Source organism: Gymnoscopelus braueri (genome assembly GCF_963280865.1).
Source record: "Gymnoscopelus braueri genome assembly, chromosome: 14".
NCBI classification, from domain to species: Eukaryota; Metazoa; Chordata; class Actinopteri; order Myctophiformes; family Myctophidae; genus Gymnoscopelus; species Gymnoscopelus braueri.
The window spans coordinates 4,303,309-4,317,679 of record NC_137619.1 but is presented as its reverse complement, the minus strand read 5'-3'; the positions used below and the strand labels follow the sequence as shown (position 1 = coordinate 4,317,679).

The window sequence follows — 14,371 nt, the reverse complement described above, 5'->3', positions numbered from 1 at the left end:
TATGTTTTGCCTTTTAGGCTTTGTAAACGTCAATTGCACAGGGCAGATATGATGGATAACTTAAATACATTTAAGAAATGATAAAAGAAAAAACTGTACTATGGCCAACATAGGCCATATATGGAAACCGCTTCTCTCCATATTCTAACCTTTTTGTCTACAAGTAGTAGATCTGAAGTCTTGTTTCATTCCATTGAAGAAACAGTTCCACTGGTCACTTATATGGCAGTGGTTCACTGGTCACTTATATGGCAGAGGTTCACTGGTCACTTATATGGCAGAGGTTCACTGGTCACTTATATGGCAGTGGTTCTCAAAACCTTTTCATGTCAAGGACCCCCCACATTGATATGGATTTGACTACAAGCCCCCCATCTCAAAATGTTTTGTTCCAGGGACCCCCCAGAAGCAAAGATTTGAGTTAAAAAAGTTAGCTTTAAAACAATTATATTCAAAGATTTGCACACATTTTCACGATTTTTCTAATATAGCAGATCTACAAGCTCATAGCGCGGCACTCGGTGCCGCGCTATGAGCTTGTAGATCTGCTTTTTTTTAATAGCCAAAGTGTAAAATAATGCTTTTTTGCCCCCATCTGAAAATGTTTTGTCAAAATCTTTCAAAAATGCTTTTTTCAATAGATCTGCTATTTTTGAACAGCCCAAAATATATATATATATATATATAGGTAAAGTGGTTACAATTATTGTGATGCTATATTAGCACATTTTGATGTGGAGTTGGGGACCCCCTGGAACCCCTTCAAGGACCCTGACAACCACTGACTTGTGATGTGATAAATACGGTGATGTAACCTGTGTTTTTTTCCTGTCTATAGGTGGACGATGCACTACTATCGATATGAGAGTGCTGAGGTCAGTTGTTGTTATAAATACCTCATGTTCAGCTACAACGTCATCTTCTGGGTGAGTCCTACCTTCCCTTAACTAACCTAGACCTGGTTGCTTTGTTTCTCTCGCAGAATCTGGCAACACTGGCCGTGGCACCCTATAGGGCAGTGGCTCTCAACCTTTTCTGCCCGTGACCCCCCCAAACTAATCTTAATTGAACTGTGGACCCCCCCGAAATAATCCTATTTGAACTAGGGATCCCGCAAAATAGTCATATTTGAACCGGGGACCCCCCACCCTGACAAGCACTTGGAATGAGCTGAGGCTTTACATTTATAACCACAGATAAATATTGTGAAAAAAGCTATTTTCAAAATTGTTGCCCCTTTCTTATATTATTTGACAATTTGGCCAATGTTTGACCAGATTTTATACTATAGTTTATTTTCGTACGTTATCTCTTTTTTTTAAGGTATTAAACGGTCTTAAAAGTCTTTCATTTGTCATTTGGGGACCCCCCCCCCAAAAAATCACGTGGGTGCCCCGACCCACAGGTTGAGAACCACTGCCCTTAATTAAGGGTGCTGTGACGCGGAATACTTTGATAATATTTGGAATGTATCAATATCACTTTAGTTTAACCACTTAGACCCCTCTGCACTAAAGTAAAACGGACATGAGTTGCACTGTACTTGGTGCGTTCTTTTTCCATCTCTTTGCCAAACATAGCCGATCTACAAGCTCACAAAGCGGGGCTTTGCGATGCGCTGTGAGCTTGTAGATTTGACTGTTTTTTGCCGAATGTTACTCCCCCCCCCCCAGAATAGGGATGCTCGGGTTCAAGTGGCTGTACATAATATGTCAAGATTAAAAGTGTTCAGTTTAACCCATTAAGACCTGGAACGCATCCGAGTCATTTTAGATTTCTTTGGCTACAAAAAAAATTGCAGATCTACAAGCTCGTAGCGTGGCACTCGGTGCCGCGCTACGAGCTTGTAGATCTGCTATTTTTTGGGGGGAAAGTGTGATTTCTTTTTGGCAAATCTTTGAATATATATATTGTTTAAAGCGAACATTTGTAACTCCAAATCTTTGCTTCTGGGGGATTCTACAAATGTCTTCTAAATCCTATGTTGCTATAATATCAGTGTTCTCAAAAAATATATATATTTGGCTGTGGACCCCCCCATCTAAAAATATGTTGTTCCAGGGACCCCAGAAGTTGTAACAGAGTTGAAAATGTTCGCTTGGAAAAATGTATATTCAAAGATTTGCACACATTTTCATTTTTTTTTCTTCACAAAATAGCAGATCTACAAGCTCATAGCGCGGCACTCGCTGCCACGCTATGAGCTTGTAGATCTACTATTTTTGAATAGCCATAGAAATCTAAAAATGTGTTAAAAGACAGACAGTAGGATAGCTGAGAAGGAGACAGAGTAGGAGAGACAGACAGTAGGATAGCTGAGAGAGAGAGAGAGAGAGAGAGAGAGAGAGAGAGAGAGAGAGAGATGAGAGAGAGAGAGAGAGAGAGAGAGAGAGAGAGAGAGAGAGAGAGAGAGAGAGAGAGAGAGAGAGAGAGAGAGAGAGAGAGAGAGAGAGAGAGAGAGAGAGAGTGAGAGGAGAGTGAGAGAGAGGAGAGAGAGAGAGAGAGAGAGAGAGAGGAGAGAGAGGAGAGAGAGAGAGAGAGAGAGAGTGAGAGAGAGAAGGATAGCTGAGAGAGAGAGAGAGAGAGAGACAGTGTAGGAGAGACAGACAGGGTATGGCAGACAGACAGACAGCGTAGGAGAGACAGACAGACAGCGTAGGAGAGACAGACAGACAGCGTAGGAGAGACAGACAGACGAAGAGTGTAGGAGAGACGGCCAGGGTATGTCAGACAGACAGCGTAGGAGAGACAGACAGAGTGTTGTAACCAGAGCTTCAGATAAGGTGTCAAGGTGTTTCCTGTCAGGATTACACAACAGGATGTGATGACAATGTGTTGCCGTGACAACAGGAAATGTAAGGACATGTCTATTTGGTTTGTACGACTACAGACTGAATTTACCAAGACGCTGTCTGGTGGTACACAGCACACACACCTCACATCATATGAACTAACTCATACAGTAATACACCTCATGATACTATATCAGGCATATCGGAGAAAGAAGCCACTGATTCACAATCCCTTTATCAATTAAGACGGGAACATGTCTGTGTCATTTTAAGATTTATTTGGCTATTAAAAAATAGCAGATTGAGCTTGAAAAATTGTGGAACATTTTTGCAAATCTTTGAATACATATGTTTTTATAAAGCGAACCTTTTTAACTCCGATCTGTGCTTCTGGGGGGGGTCCCTGGAACTAACATATTCTGAGGGGCCGCGGCCATATATATACATTTCATTTTGTGGGTCCTTGACATGGAAAAGTTGGTGCACCACTGATATAGCAACATACTGTTAGGATTTGTTCTGTATTTATTTGGCCACGCACCCCCATCTCAAAACGTTTTGTTCCAGGCCCCCCCCCCCCCCCCCTCAGAAGCAAGGATTTGTGTTACAAATGTTTGCTTAAAAAAAAATATATATATATATTTTCAAAGATTTGCACATATTTTCAGGATTTTTCAAAAATAGCAGATCTACAAGCTCATAGCGCGGCACCGAGTGCCGCGCTATGAGCTTGTAGATCTGCTATTTTTGAATAGCCAAAGAAATCCAAAAAATGACACAGATGTGTTCCCGGATTGAATGGGTTAATGGCTGATGTCAGGGGCATTCATTCCACATTGTGCTGCTCATGGGACTGACTACTCCTACTTGCTGACCGTTTACTAGGCTGTAATGGATGAATGTAATAATCAGAGGTACGTGTATATGTGTGTCAGCTGCTTTCATTGCCATTGGCTTCTGGGCTTGGAGTGAGAAGGTACACACACACACACACACAGTCACACACACACACACACACACACACACACACACTCAAGTACAAAACGCATGCATGCATGCAGATAGAAACTACAGCCCGACCGATGCCCCGATCTCGGGGTCTTTTTTTTTACTCTTGATATATTTCGATTTTTGACGTGATTTACGTCTTAAACCAGGGGTTTTCAACTGATTGTGAACCAGGGACCACCACCCTGACTAAAAAAAATCATCCTGGGGACCATCTTCCATATTAAACTCATGTTGACTATATATACTGATTGTAACTCATTTATGACTGAGCACACACACACACATGCATTTCTAATAATGATGACTCAACCAGGCAATCCAGTACACCTCCCCTTCTTGAGATTCTAACTAACTAAGTCTAATTCTATTTTCTGTGGAATTTCTTGACCTCCATCTTCCCAGTAACTGACAACATTGATGCGTCATCAAAGGTCACCTGTTCATTAACTCATTCAGTGCCAATGAAATAAAATAAATAATTGCGAACTGTGCCAGCAATTTTTCCATTTTCTATACCTTTTTCAAGTAGTCACAGAATATTTATCTCCAGTATAATCGATCCCCTGACGGGTGCTAATCACTGAGGGTTGCACTGTGTGGTTTCACAAATGTCAACGAGGTCATTGGACCTTGTTGACATTAACACATTGAATGCCAATCGCGTAGATCTACGCGAACCTATTTAAAGCCGCAGCGTGCCAGTCGCGTAGATCTACGCGAACCGCCGATTCCCATTGTAATCGCCCAAGGTGCACTTTCCGAATTTTTTTGATCCATTTCCGTTCCGGTTTCCGGTCGGAAACGGAATTATTCGGGTTCCGTTTTTTTCGATCGTATCCGCTTCCTGTCTGGGATCCTGTTTAAAACTCGATTTTCTCGGTTGTTGTTTTTCTCCTCGCTGATCACTGTTTAGCGTGTATCGGCTGTAGCTTCAAGATGGCGGCTCGCATTTGGAAACTGTTTTCGCTGGCCATTTCTCACGGATCCGCTGTGTGTTTAGAACCAAATGAACGCGCACTTTTAACTTATTTAGCGAGGTCTGTGGCGACATGATAAAAACAAAAAAACAACAATAAAACGCTGGCACTGGTGAGTACATTATGAGATTAAACTCTGGCATGGAATGTGTTAATTGTCTGCCCTTTGAAAATAACATAATAACATTGAAAAATACATAGTTAAAAAAAAGATCAAAGCGACACGCTGTAAGCTTGCACATCTGCTATTTTTTTTAACATTGTCTTGAATCGTGTTTTTGATTATTCTTTTTTTAAACACAAATCTTCTCTTGTCGGGGGGGGGGGGGGGGGGTCGCTGGTACTAAACATCTTCAGACGGGGGGGGGGATCCACGGCCAAATACATATCATTTTGGGGGTCCTTGGCACAATTTTTTTTTTGAGAACTACTGATTTGTAGAATCGGCCTCAGGTCTTAAAATCCAAATGTGTGTGTGTGTGTGTGTGTGTGTGTGTGTGTGTGTGTGTGTGTGTGCGCGCGGTGTAGGGAGTGCTGTTAGACCTGACCCAGGTGACCAGACTCCATGGGTTCGACCCGGTGTGGCTGGTTCTGGTGGTGGGGGCCATCACCTTCATCCTGGGCTTCGCCGGATGCGTGGGAGCTCTGAGAGAGAACATCTGCCTGCTCAAGTTTGTAAGTATATACATTATATGGCCTACTGTACATCAGGACCCAGGTGCACCACCTCACACTAAGTTCAAACTTAGCCTAGTTATAGCTTAAATGGCTTTAAAAAAAAACATTTAGACCAGGAAAGTATCTGTGTCATTTTTAGATTTATTTGGCTATTCAAAAATAGCAGATATACAAGCTCGAGCTTGTATATCTGCTATTTTTTGAAAAATCATGAAAATGTGTGCGCACATCTTTAAAAATGTATTTTTTTAAGCGAACATTTGTAAAATATTGTTGTTCCAGGGACCCCCAGAAGCAAAGATTTGAGTTACAAATGTTCGCTTAAAAAATATATATTCAAAGATTTGCACACATTTTCACGATTTTTCCAAAATAGCAGATCTACAAGCTCTGTGCCGCGCTATGAGCTTGTATATCTGCTATTTTTGAATAGCCAAATAAATCTAAAATGACAGAGATGCGTCTCCGGATTGAATCGGTTAAGCTATAACTAGGCTAAGTTTGAACTTAATGTGAGGTGCTGCAACTGACTCCAGGGGGGTAGGCAACCGTAGGCACGGCCCACAGGGGAGGAGGATCACTGGCACACTGCCACACGAGTGTGAGAGAAGATTTGTTGGTTTAAAATGAATTATATATATTTTTAAATTAAGTCCTCACATCTGTATGCAAATTACATCTCTGTACATAATTCTTTATTGTTTTTTATGTACCGTATTTAGAGTAGCCAATTATTCATTACCCCGTTTTCTTGATTTGATTTTGGTAAAAATATATACAAGTGAAATCACCATATAACTTTAAACCCAGCATAACATGTATTCAAACACTTCCAATGTGCTCCTGTGGCATAACTAAACATAAATAGTCTCTAATACATGACATAGCACCAATAACTATCTTTGTAAACGATCTCTGTCATCCTGCGTCATGGTTGAGATGAGTAACGAAGGCTACAGTCATACTGCATGTGTTCCTCTTTAACACTGTTAACCACGTCAACCCTAACATCCCTTATCTGGGGTTAGTAGGCAAACATCCTGTCATCACACACATCTACAAGCTTCTGACTATAATGTAAGGTTACCATAATCACAGTGAACATTATCATGTCTTCAGTCATATTCTAGTTTTTTTTAAACTAACTCACATTCACTTTCAGTTCAGCTCAGCTGAGGTGTGTGTGTCTCTGTCCAGCTGACGCTCATTGACACTCGTTAACTTAGCTTGTAGATCTGCTTTTTGAAAAATCATGAGAAGTTTTGCAAATATATATATTTTTTTTATTTTTTGGGTGGACATTTGTAACTCAAATCTTTGCTTCTGGGGGTCCCTGGAAGTAAATATTTTACAAATGTTCGCTTAAAAAAATATGTAATCCAAGATTTTGCCACGAATCTTCAAAAATAGCAGATCTACAAGCTCATTCCGCGGCACTCGGTGCCGCGCCCTGAGCTTGTAGATCTGCTATTTTTGAATAGCCCAAAGAAATCAAAAAATGACACACGGAATGCGTTCCAGGTCTTGTTACTTGCATCAAGGTAATTATGCAGATTCTGAACAATTATTTCTTATAATGAAGAGGTATTTGTTTCCCTGGCACAAAAGGGGGAAATAATAACACCAGAAACTAAATAAACACATATCGGCTAAATTGTTATTTTAAACATCGGTATCGGCCAAGAATTTCCATGTCGGTGCATCCCTACTTGTTTTTCGTTAACATTTAAAAAAATGTCCCCCAAAATTGATTATTTGATTTGAAATATGTGTTTTTGTTGTTGTAATGACTGATCAAATAATGTACTGACTCTCCTCTCCTGTAGTTTTCAGGGGTCATAGGTCTAATCTTCTTCTTCCTCTGCTGTAGTTCTCAGGGGTCATAGGTCTAATCTTCTTCTCCTGTAGTTCTCAGGGGTCATAGGTCTAATCTTCTTCTCCTGTAGTTTTCAGGGGTCATAGGTCTAATCTTCTTCTCCTGTAGTTTTCAGGGGTCATAGGTCTAATCTTCTTCTCCTGTAGTTTTCAGGGGTCATAGGTCTAATCTTCTTCTTCTCCTGTAGTTTTCAGGGGTCATAGGTCTAATCTTCTTCTTCTTCTCCTGTAGTTTTCAGGGGTCATAGGTCTAATCTTCTTCTTCTTCTCCTGTAGTTCTCAGGGGTCATAGGTCTAATCCTCTTCTTCTCCTGTAGTTTTCAGGGGTCATAGGTCTAATCTTCTTCTTCTTCTCCTGTAGTTTTCAGGGGTCATAGGTCTAATCTTCTTCTTCTTCTCCTGTAGTTCTCAGGGGTCATAGGTCTAATCCTCTTCTTCTCCTGTAGTTTTCAGGGGTCATAGGTCTAATCTTCTTCTTCTCCTGTAGTTTTCAGGGGTCATAGGTCTAATCTTCTTCTTCTTCTCCTGTAGTTTTCAGGGGTCATAGGTCTAATCTTCTTCTTCTTCTCCTGTAGTTCTCAGGGGTCATAGGTCTAATCCTCTTCTTCTCCTGTAGTTTTCAGGGGTCATAGGTCTAATCTTCTTCTTCTTCTCCTGTAGTTTTCAGGGGTCATAGGTCTAATCTTCTTCTTCTTCTCCTGTAGTTCTCAGGGGTCATAGGTCTAATCTTCTTCTTCTCCTGTAGTTCTCAGGGGTCATAGGTCTAATCTTCTTCCTGGAGCTGACGGCGGCGGTGTTGGCGGTGGTGTTCCAGTCTCAGGTCAGAGAATGGATCAAGGATTTCTTCCTGGCCAACATCAGAGCTTACAGAGACGACATAGACCTGCAGAACCTCATAGACTCTCTGCAGAAAATGGTAATGCACTCTGTGTGTGTGTGTGTGTGTGTGTGTGTGTGTGTGTGTGTGTGTGTGTGTGTGTGGGGTAGCCTGATGACTTGATTTTTATTATGGTAGTAAGTTAATTTTAAGATTTATTTGGCTATTCAAAAATAGCAGATCTACAAGCTCATAGCGTGGCACCAAGTGTCGTAGATCTGCTATTTTTGAAAAATCGTGAAAAAGTGTGCAAATCTTTAAATATATGTTGTAACTGTCAAATGTCTTAATTTTTCTGAAAAAATATTGTTGCTATAATATCAGTGGTGCTCAAACTTTTTCATGTCAAGGACCTCCAAAATGATATGTATTTGCCCCCCATCTCAACATATTTTGTTCCAGGAACCCCCCAGAAGCAAAGATTTTAGTTAAAAATGTATATATATATTCAAAGATTTGCACACATTTTCACGATTTATTTAAAATAAATAGCCAAATAAATCTTAAAATGACACAGATGCTGTCCCGGGTCTTAATGGGTTAAAGATAGTAATACTGTTGTTAACTAAGTGAACTAATATAACATGGTGTCTCTATAGAACCATTGATACTAATATAACATGGTGTCTCTGTAGAACCATTGATACTAATATAACATGGTGTCTCTGTAGAACCATTGATACTAATATAACATGGTGTCTCTGTAGAACCATTGATACTAATATAACATGGTGTCTCTGTAGAACCATTTATACTAATTTAACATGGTGTCTCTGTAGAACCATTGATACTAATATAACATGGTGTCTCTGTAGAACCATTGATACTAATATAACATGGTGTCTCCATAGAACCATTGATACTAATATAACATGGTGTCTCTATAGAACCATTGATACTAACATAACATGGTGTCTCTATAGAACCATTGATACTAATATAACATGGTGTCTCCATAGAACCATTGATACTAATATAACATGGTGTCTCTATAGAACCATTGATACTAATATAACATGGTGTCTCTATAGAACCATTGATACTAATATAACATGGTGTCTCTATAGAACCATTGATACTAATATAACATGGTGTCTCTATAGAACCATTGATACTAATATAACATGGTGTCTCTATAGAACCATTGATACTAATATAACATGGTGTCTCCATAGAACCATTGATACTAATATAACATGGTGTCTCTATAGAACCATTGATACTAATATAACATGGTGTCTCTATAGAACCATTGATACTAATATAACATGGTGTCTCTATAGAACCATTGATACTAATATAACATGGTGTCTCCATAGAACCATTGATACTAATATAACATGGTGTCTCTATAGAACCATTGATACTAACATAACATGGTGTCTCTATAGAACCATTGATACTAATATAACATGGTGTCTCCATAGAACCATTGATACTAATATAACATGGTGTCTCTATAGAACCATTGATACTAATATAACATGGTGTCTCTATAGAACCATTGATACTAATATAACATGGTGTCTCTATAGAACCATTGATACTAATTTAACATGGTGTCTCTATAGAACCATTGATACTAATATAACATGGTGTCTCTGTAGAACCATTGATACTAATATAACATGGTGTCTCTATAGAACCATTGATACTAATATAACATGGTGTCTCTATAGAACCATTGATACTAATATAACATGGTGTCTCTATAGAACCATTGATACTAATTTAACATGGTGTCTCTATAGAACCATTGATACTAATATAACATGGTGTCTCTGTAGAACCATTGATACTAATTTAACATGGTGTCTCTATAGAACCATTGATACTAATATAACATGGTGTCTCTATAGAACCATTGATACTAATATAACATGGTGTCTCTGTAGAACCATTGCTGTGGAGCCCAGGAACCAGACGACTGGGACCTGAACGTTTATTTCAGCTGTAATGGAACTCACCGGAGCAGAGAGAAGTGTGGAGTTCCTTTCTCCTGCTGTCACACTGACCCTGCAGTAAGACTGTCTCTCTGTCTCTCTGTCTCTCTGTCTCTCTGTCTGTCTCTCTGCCTGTCTGCCTGTCTGCCTGTCTGCCTGCCTGTCCGTCCGTCCGTAAAAAAATAAGAAAATACTGGATTTGTGTAAAAAAAGATTTTTCGGTCATTTGTCTGAAAAATATTTTTGTGTTTGAAAAATCATGAAAAAATGTATCTTGAACCTCGTATTGTGATTTGAATAAGTGAATCGTTAGACATGCCTATTTCACAGTGTTTCACGAATCGCGACTTGGCCATACAAGTTTTTTGTCGTGAGATCCATGTGTCTGTCTGTCTGTCTGTCTGCCTGCCTGTCTGTCTGTCTGCCTGTCTGCCTGTCTGCAGTAAGACAGTCATTCTAACCCTGTGTGTTTCTCAGGACTCAGTGATCAACACGCAGTGTGGCTACGACATCAGAGTAGATACGAAGGTAACACTCCCTCATGCACGCACGTGCACACACACACACACACACACACACACACTTTTCATTTCTTTATTTGGGTTTTCAGGTTGAGACATTAATCATGTCAAAATCAAATATGTCAGAGTAAAAAAGAAGATGCAATGCAAGATCATGATCACAGTTATATACGCTAGACACAAGCCATACAGTTATGGATATACGGAGGTTATACTTAGCTGTGTGCCGAAAATAGCAGATCTACAAGCTTCATTTGTTGACGAAATTGTCAGAATATTATATTTAGTCTTAGTTCTAGTCATCATAGCCTAGTTTTTTATGTAGTTTTCGTCAGTGAAAAAAGGTACTCGATGGACATTTTTCGTCATATCTATAAAGAATATATCACATGGATGCACCTGGGACGTATCATCAGTGTTGTAGCCTGGGGTCGACGGGTGTTTCGGGTCTCGCAACAACGTACACCCTCGCCCAGGTGACCCAGCCGGGGTTGATCAAACCCCTGACTTACATCCCAGTAGCTACCCACGTTCAGTCCTATAGGGCAGGGGTCTTCAACAGGGGGTCCGTGACCCCTAGGGGGTCCTCAGAGATACTACAGGGGGTCCGCCAAATCCTTGTGTGATTTTGTTTTTACATTAACCACTTCAACCCTAGAATCCCTATTCCGAGGGGAACATTAGCCGGAAACTGCGAGGCGTTGTGTGCTTGTAGATCTGCTGTTTTTGGCAAAGAGGTTTGGTGTAGAGGGGGAAAAAGAGCAGATCAAGTACAGAGCCAACAATCAAGATGACTAAGTATTGAGGGTTTAAGTGAAATAAGCAAAAAATCATTAGTTCACACAACACTGATGAAATCTATGAAAAGGTTTAATCTGCAACACAATTTTATACAATAATATGTAGAGGGGGTCCCTGCTTCATGTGTCTCTCAGCTAGGGGGTCCTTAGCCTTAAAAGGTTGAAGACCCCTGCTATAGGGAAAGACAGGGCCCCTCAGACCGCTTCTCCGGAACTACTCTGCCTGAACACGGGGAGGCTCTGGCACGTGGAGGGACTAGGCTCTGTGGATGGCCTCCTGGCCGGGCTCCTCCTTCGTCTCACCAGGTCCAGGACCTGAGCACTGTGCCAGATCCGCTGCACCAGATCCACTGCACCGCCCCGATCCAAACATTTCCTTCTGGCGTGATGGTTCCTTTGGCCGATACCACTAGATTGGGCCGTCTAATGTTATTAGCTCCACTTGCGGCTTGCTGGAATGGCCCTCCTAAAGGCCTCACCGTGGGTTTGTTGGGCTTTTTCCTAACGGAAGACACAGGCTGGGGCGCTAACCCAAACTGCTCCCGGTATGCCGTCTGCATTCCGGCTGTCACCCGTCTCTCCGGTGGTCACCAAACTATTCCTGTGTGTCACATAGTCTAATTCCTATGAGCCACTAACTATAAAGAATACATCACATGGATGCACCTGGGATGTATCATCAGTTTTAGTCTATGAAATTAACACTGTAACAGTGTTGTGTGTTGTGTAACGGTGTTGTACAGTATGTTGTGTAACAGTGTTGTGTAACAGTGTAGTGTGTTCTGTAACAGGGTTGTGTGTTCTGTAACAGTGTTGTATGTTGTGTAACAGTGTTGTATGTTGTGTAACAGTGTAGTGTAACAGTGTTGTATGACGTGTAACAGTGCAGTGTTGTGTGTTTCAGAGCTCCTGGGACCAGTATATCTACACCAAAGGCTGTATTCCGGCCCTGGAAGACTGGTTGCCTGGCAACCTGTACACTGTGGCTATAGTGTTCATAGTCATCTCCCTTCTACAGGTAACGACCTCCACCATAACACTCATCATAGAGCCTGCTGCCTTGTATCCAGATAGATAGATAGATGGTAGGGGTGGAAAATATAATCGATTCAGCAATTAATCGCGATTCGGACATGAACGATTATAGAATCGATTATATAAATAATATAATATATATATATATATAATATATATATAAAAAAAAAAAGATTATTAAAAAAATATATTTTTTCCATCATATTACTAATTGCACAGAGCAGCAGCCATATTTTGGTTGGTTATCAGAATATTGAGAAGCCTTTGTTATAAGTCAGTATTATTTTACAAAAAAGGACTTAGCAGATCTACAACCTCACCCCAACCCCGCGGCGAAGTGTGATCCATTAAAAGTGAACACAAGATTGACGATAAACTTGTTCTTTGTTCAGATGTTTGGCATCTACTTGGCACGGACGTTAATCGGAGACATCGAGAAGGTCAAGTTCACCTACTGAACCCCCCCCCACCCGAACCCTTCTGGAGGAAACAACGCCGTCATTCAGGGTGGGATACATACAGTATGGCTCCCCCTGGTGGCTGCCTGGAGGAATTACAGAGAAACATCTGAACATCCATCAAACATCTGAACATCCTCTCTTCCTTTCTATGTGACATCATCATCTTCTTCTTCTTCATCTTCTTCATCATCATGTGTTCTAGACTACTGGTTCTCAATGTGCGGTCTGGGGGACCACCAGGTGGGTTCCAAAATGGACCTTTACAGGTCTGTAACTCTGAGAGTGTACAAATGGAACCAAATGGACCCTTACGGGTCTGTAACTCTGAGAGTGTACAAATGGAACCATTTTGTACACTCTCAGAGTTAAAAGGATTTCCCCGGTGTCGAACTGGTCTCCAGTAGAGCTTATTTCACTTGAACTTGAACCGAACTGCCTCCGCTAGTCGCGATGGACAGAAGTGCCTTCATCCTCCTCCTCCTCTTCCTCTCTCTGCCCCGCCCCCCTCCGCTGTTTGCATTTATTTTGTGTAAAAAACGATTGTTGTTGTTTTTTTGTGTTTTTTTTTACTTAAATCATAGAACAAATTAAGAGACAAATAACAACAAAGCTGAAACGTTAACCACTATAAACCACTTAAACCTTTCGTCGACCCACAGCACTATAGTAGGGTCCGTCTTGACCGGAAATAGCCGATCTACAAGCTGACAAACGCGTCGCACCGAGACGCGTTTGTCAGCTTGTAGATCGTCTGTTTTCGCTGAACGCTCGCGCCAGAAATAGGCACGCTAAGGGTTCATGTGGTTAATGTCGCAGTTTGGATTAATCTTTTTTTTTTCGTGTATTGTGCTGCCTTAAACTAATGATACTTATCTGATAATAACATTGCAAAGAACTAACCTATTAGACTAACAATAGCATCTCTGCAAGTTTAATAAAACCAAAAATACATTGTATTTTTATTTAATTTTTTTAATGACATTCGTTTGATTCTACATTCCATGTTATAAATGTCGGTCGAGGGGCGGCTCATGGTCAACGTTGTGCTTCAAATAGTTCTCTATTGGCTGAAGGGTTTTTGTGATCTATTTAATTACGTAGTGCATCTTTAAAGGGGGGTGTTAAGTAGTGGTGGGAAAAAAAAGTTCATTTCAGTGAACGAACAATTTCGTTCGCGGCAATGATTCGTTCAAATGATTCGTTCACGTTCTCGTTCAGTAGCGCTATTTTCTAGTGTTCAATATTTACTCGAGTAAAAGTACAAAAGTATTGGCAATTGGCATCCAAATATACTTAAAACCAAAAGTAAAAGTACTAACATATTTGAAAATAGCAGATCTACAAGCTCACAACGCGTCGCGATGCGACGCGTTGTGGGCTTGTAGATCTGCTATTTTCAAA

At 40.6% G+C, this 14,371-nt stretch overlaps 1 protein-coding gene across 1 annotated transcript; it reads left to right on the top strand.

Annotated features, from left to right (window-relative positions):
• Positions 1-845: 845 nt before the first annotated feature.
• tspan14 (tetraspanin 14) lies at positions 846-13,592 on the top strand (the record flags this gene model as incomplete). The annotated part of the gene is made up of 8 exons (XM_080449945.1): positions 846-930; positions 3,728-3,768; positions 5,309-5,455; positions 8,079-8,249; positions 10,106-10,231; positions 10,631-10,681; positions 12,379-12,492; positions 12,902-13,592. The coding sequence occupies 8 exons, from the start codon at positions 846-848 to the stop codon at positions 12,965-12,967; spliced, it is 801 nt and encodes a 266-aa protein (XP_080306071.1). The 3' UTR covers positions 12,968-13,592.
• Between the last annotated feature and the right edge of the window lie 779 nt (positions 13,593-14,371).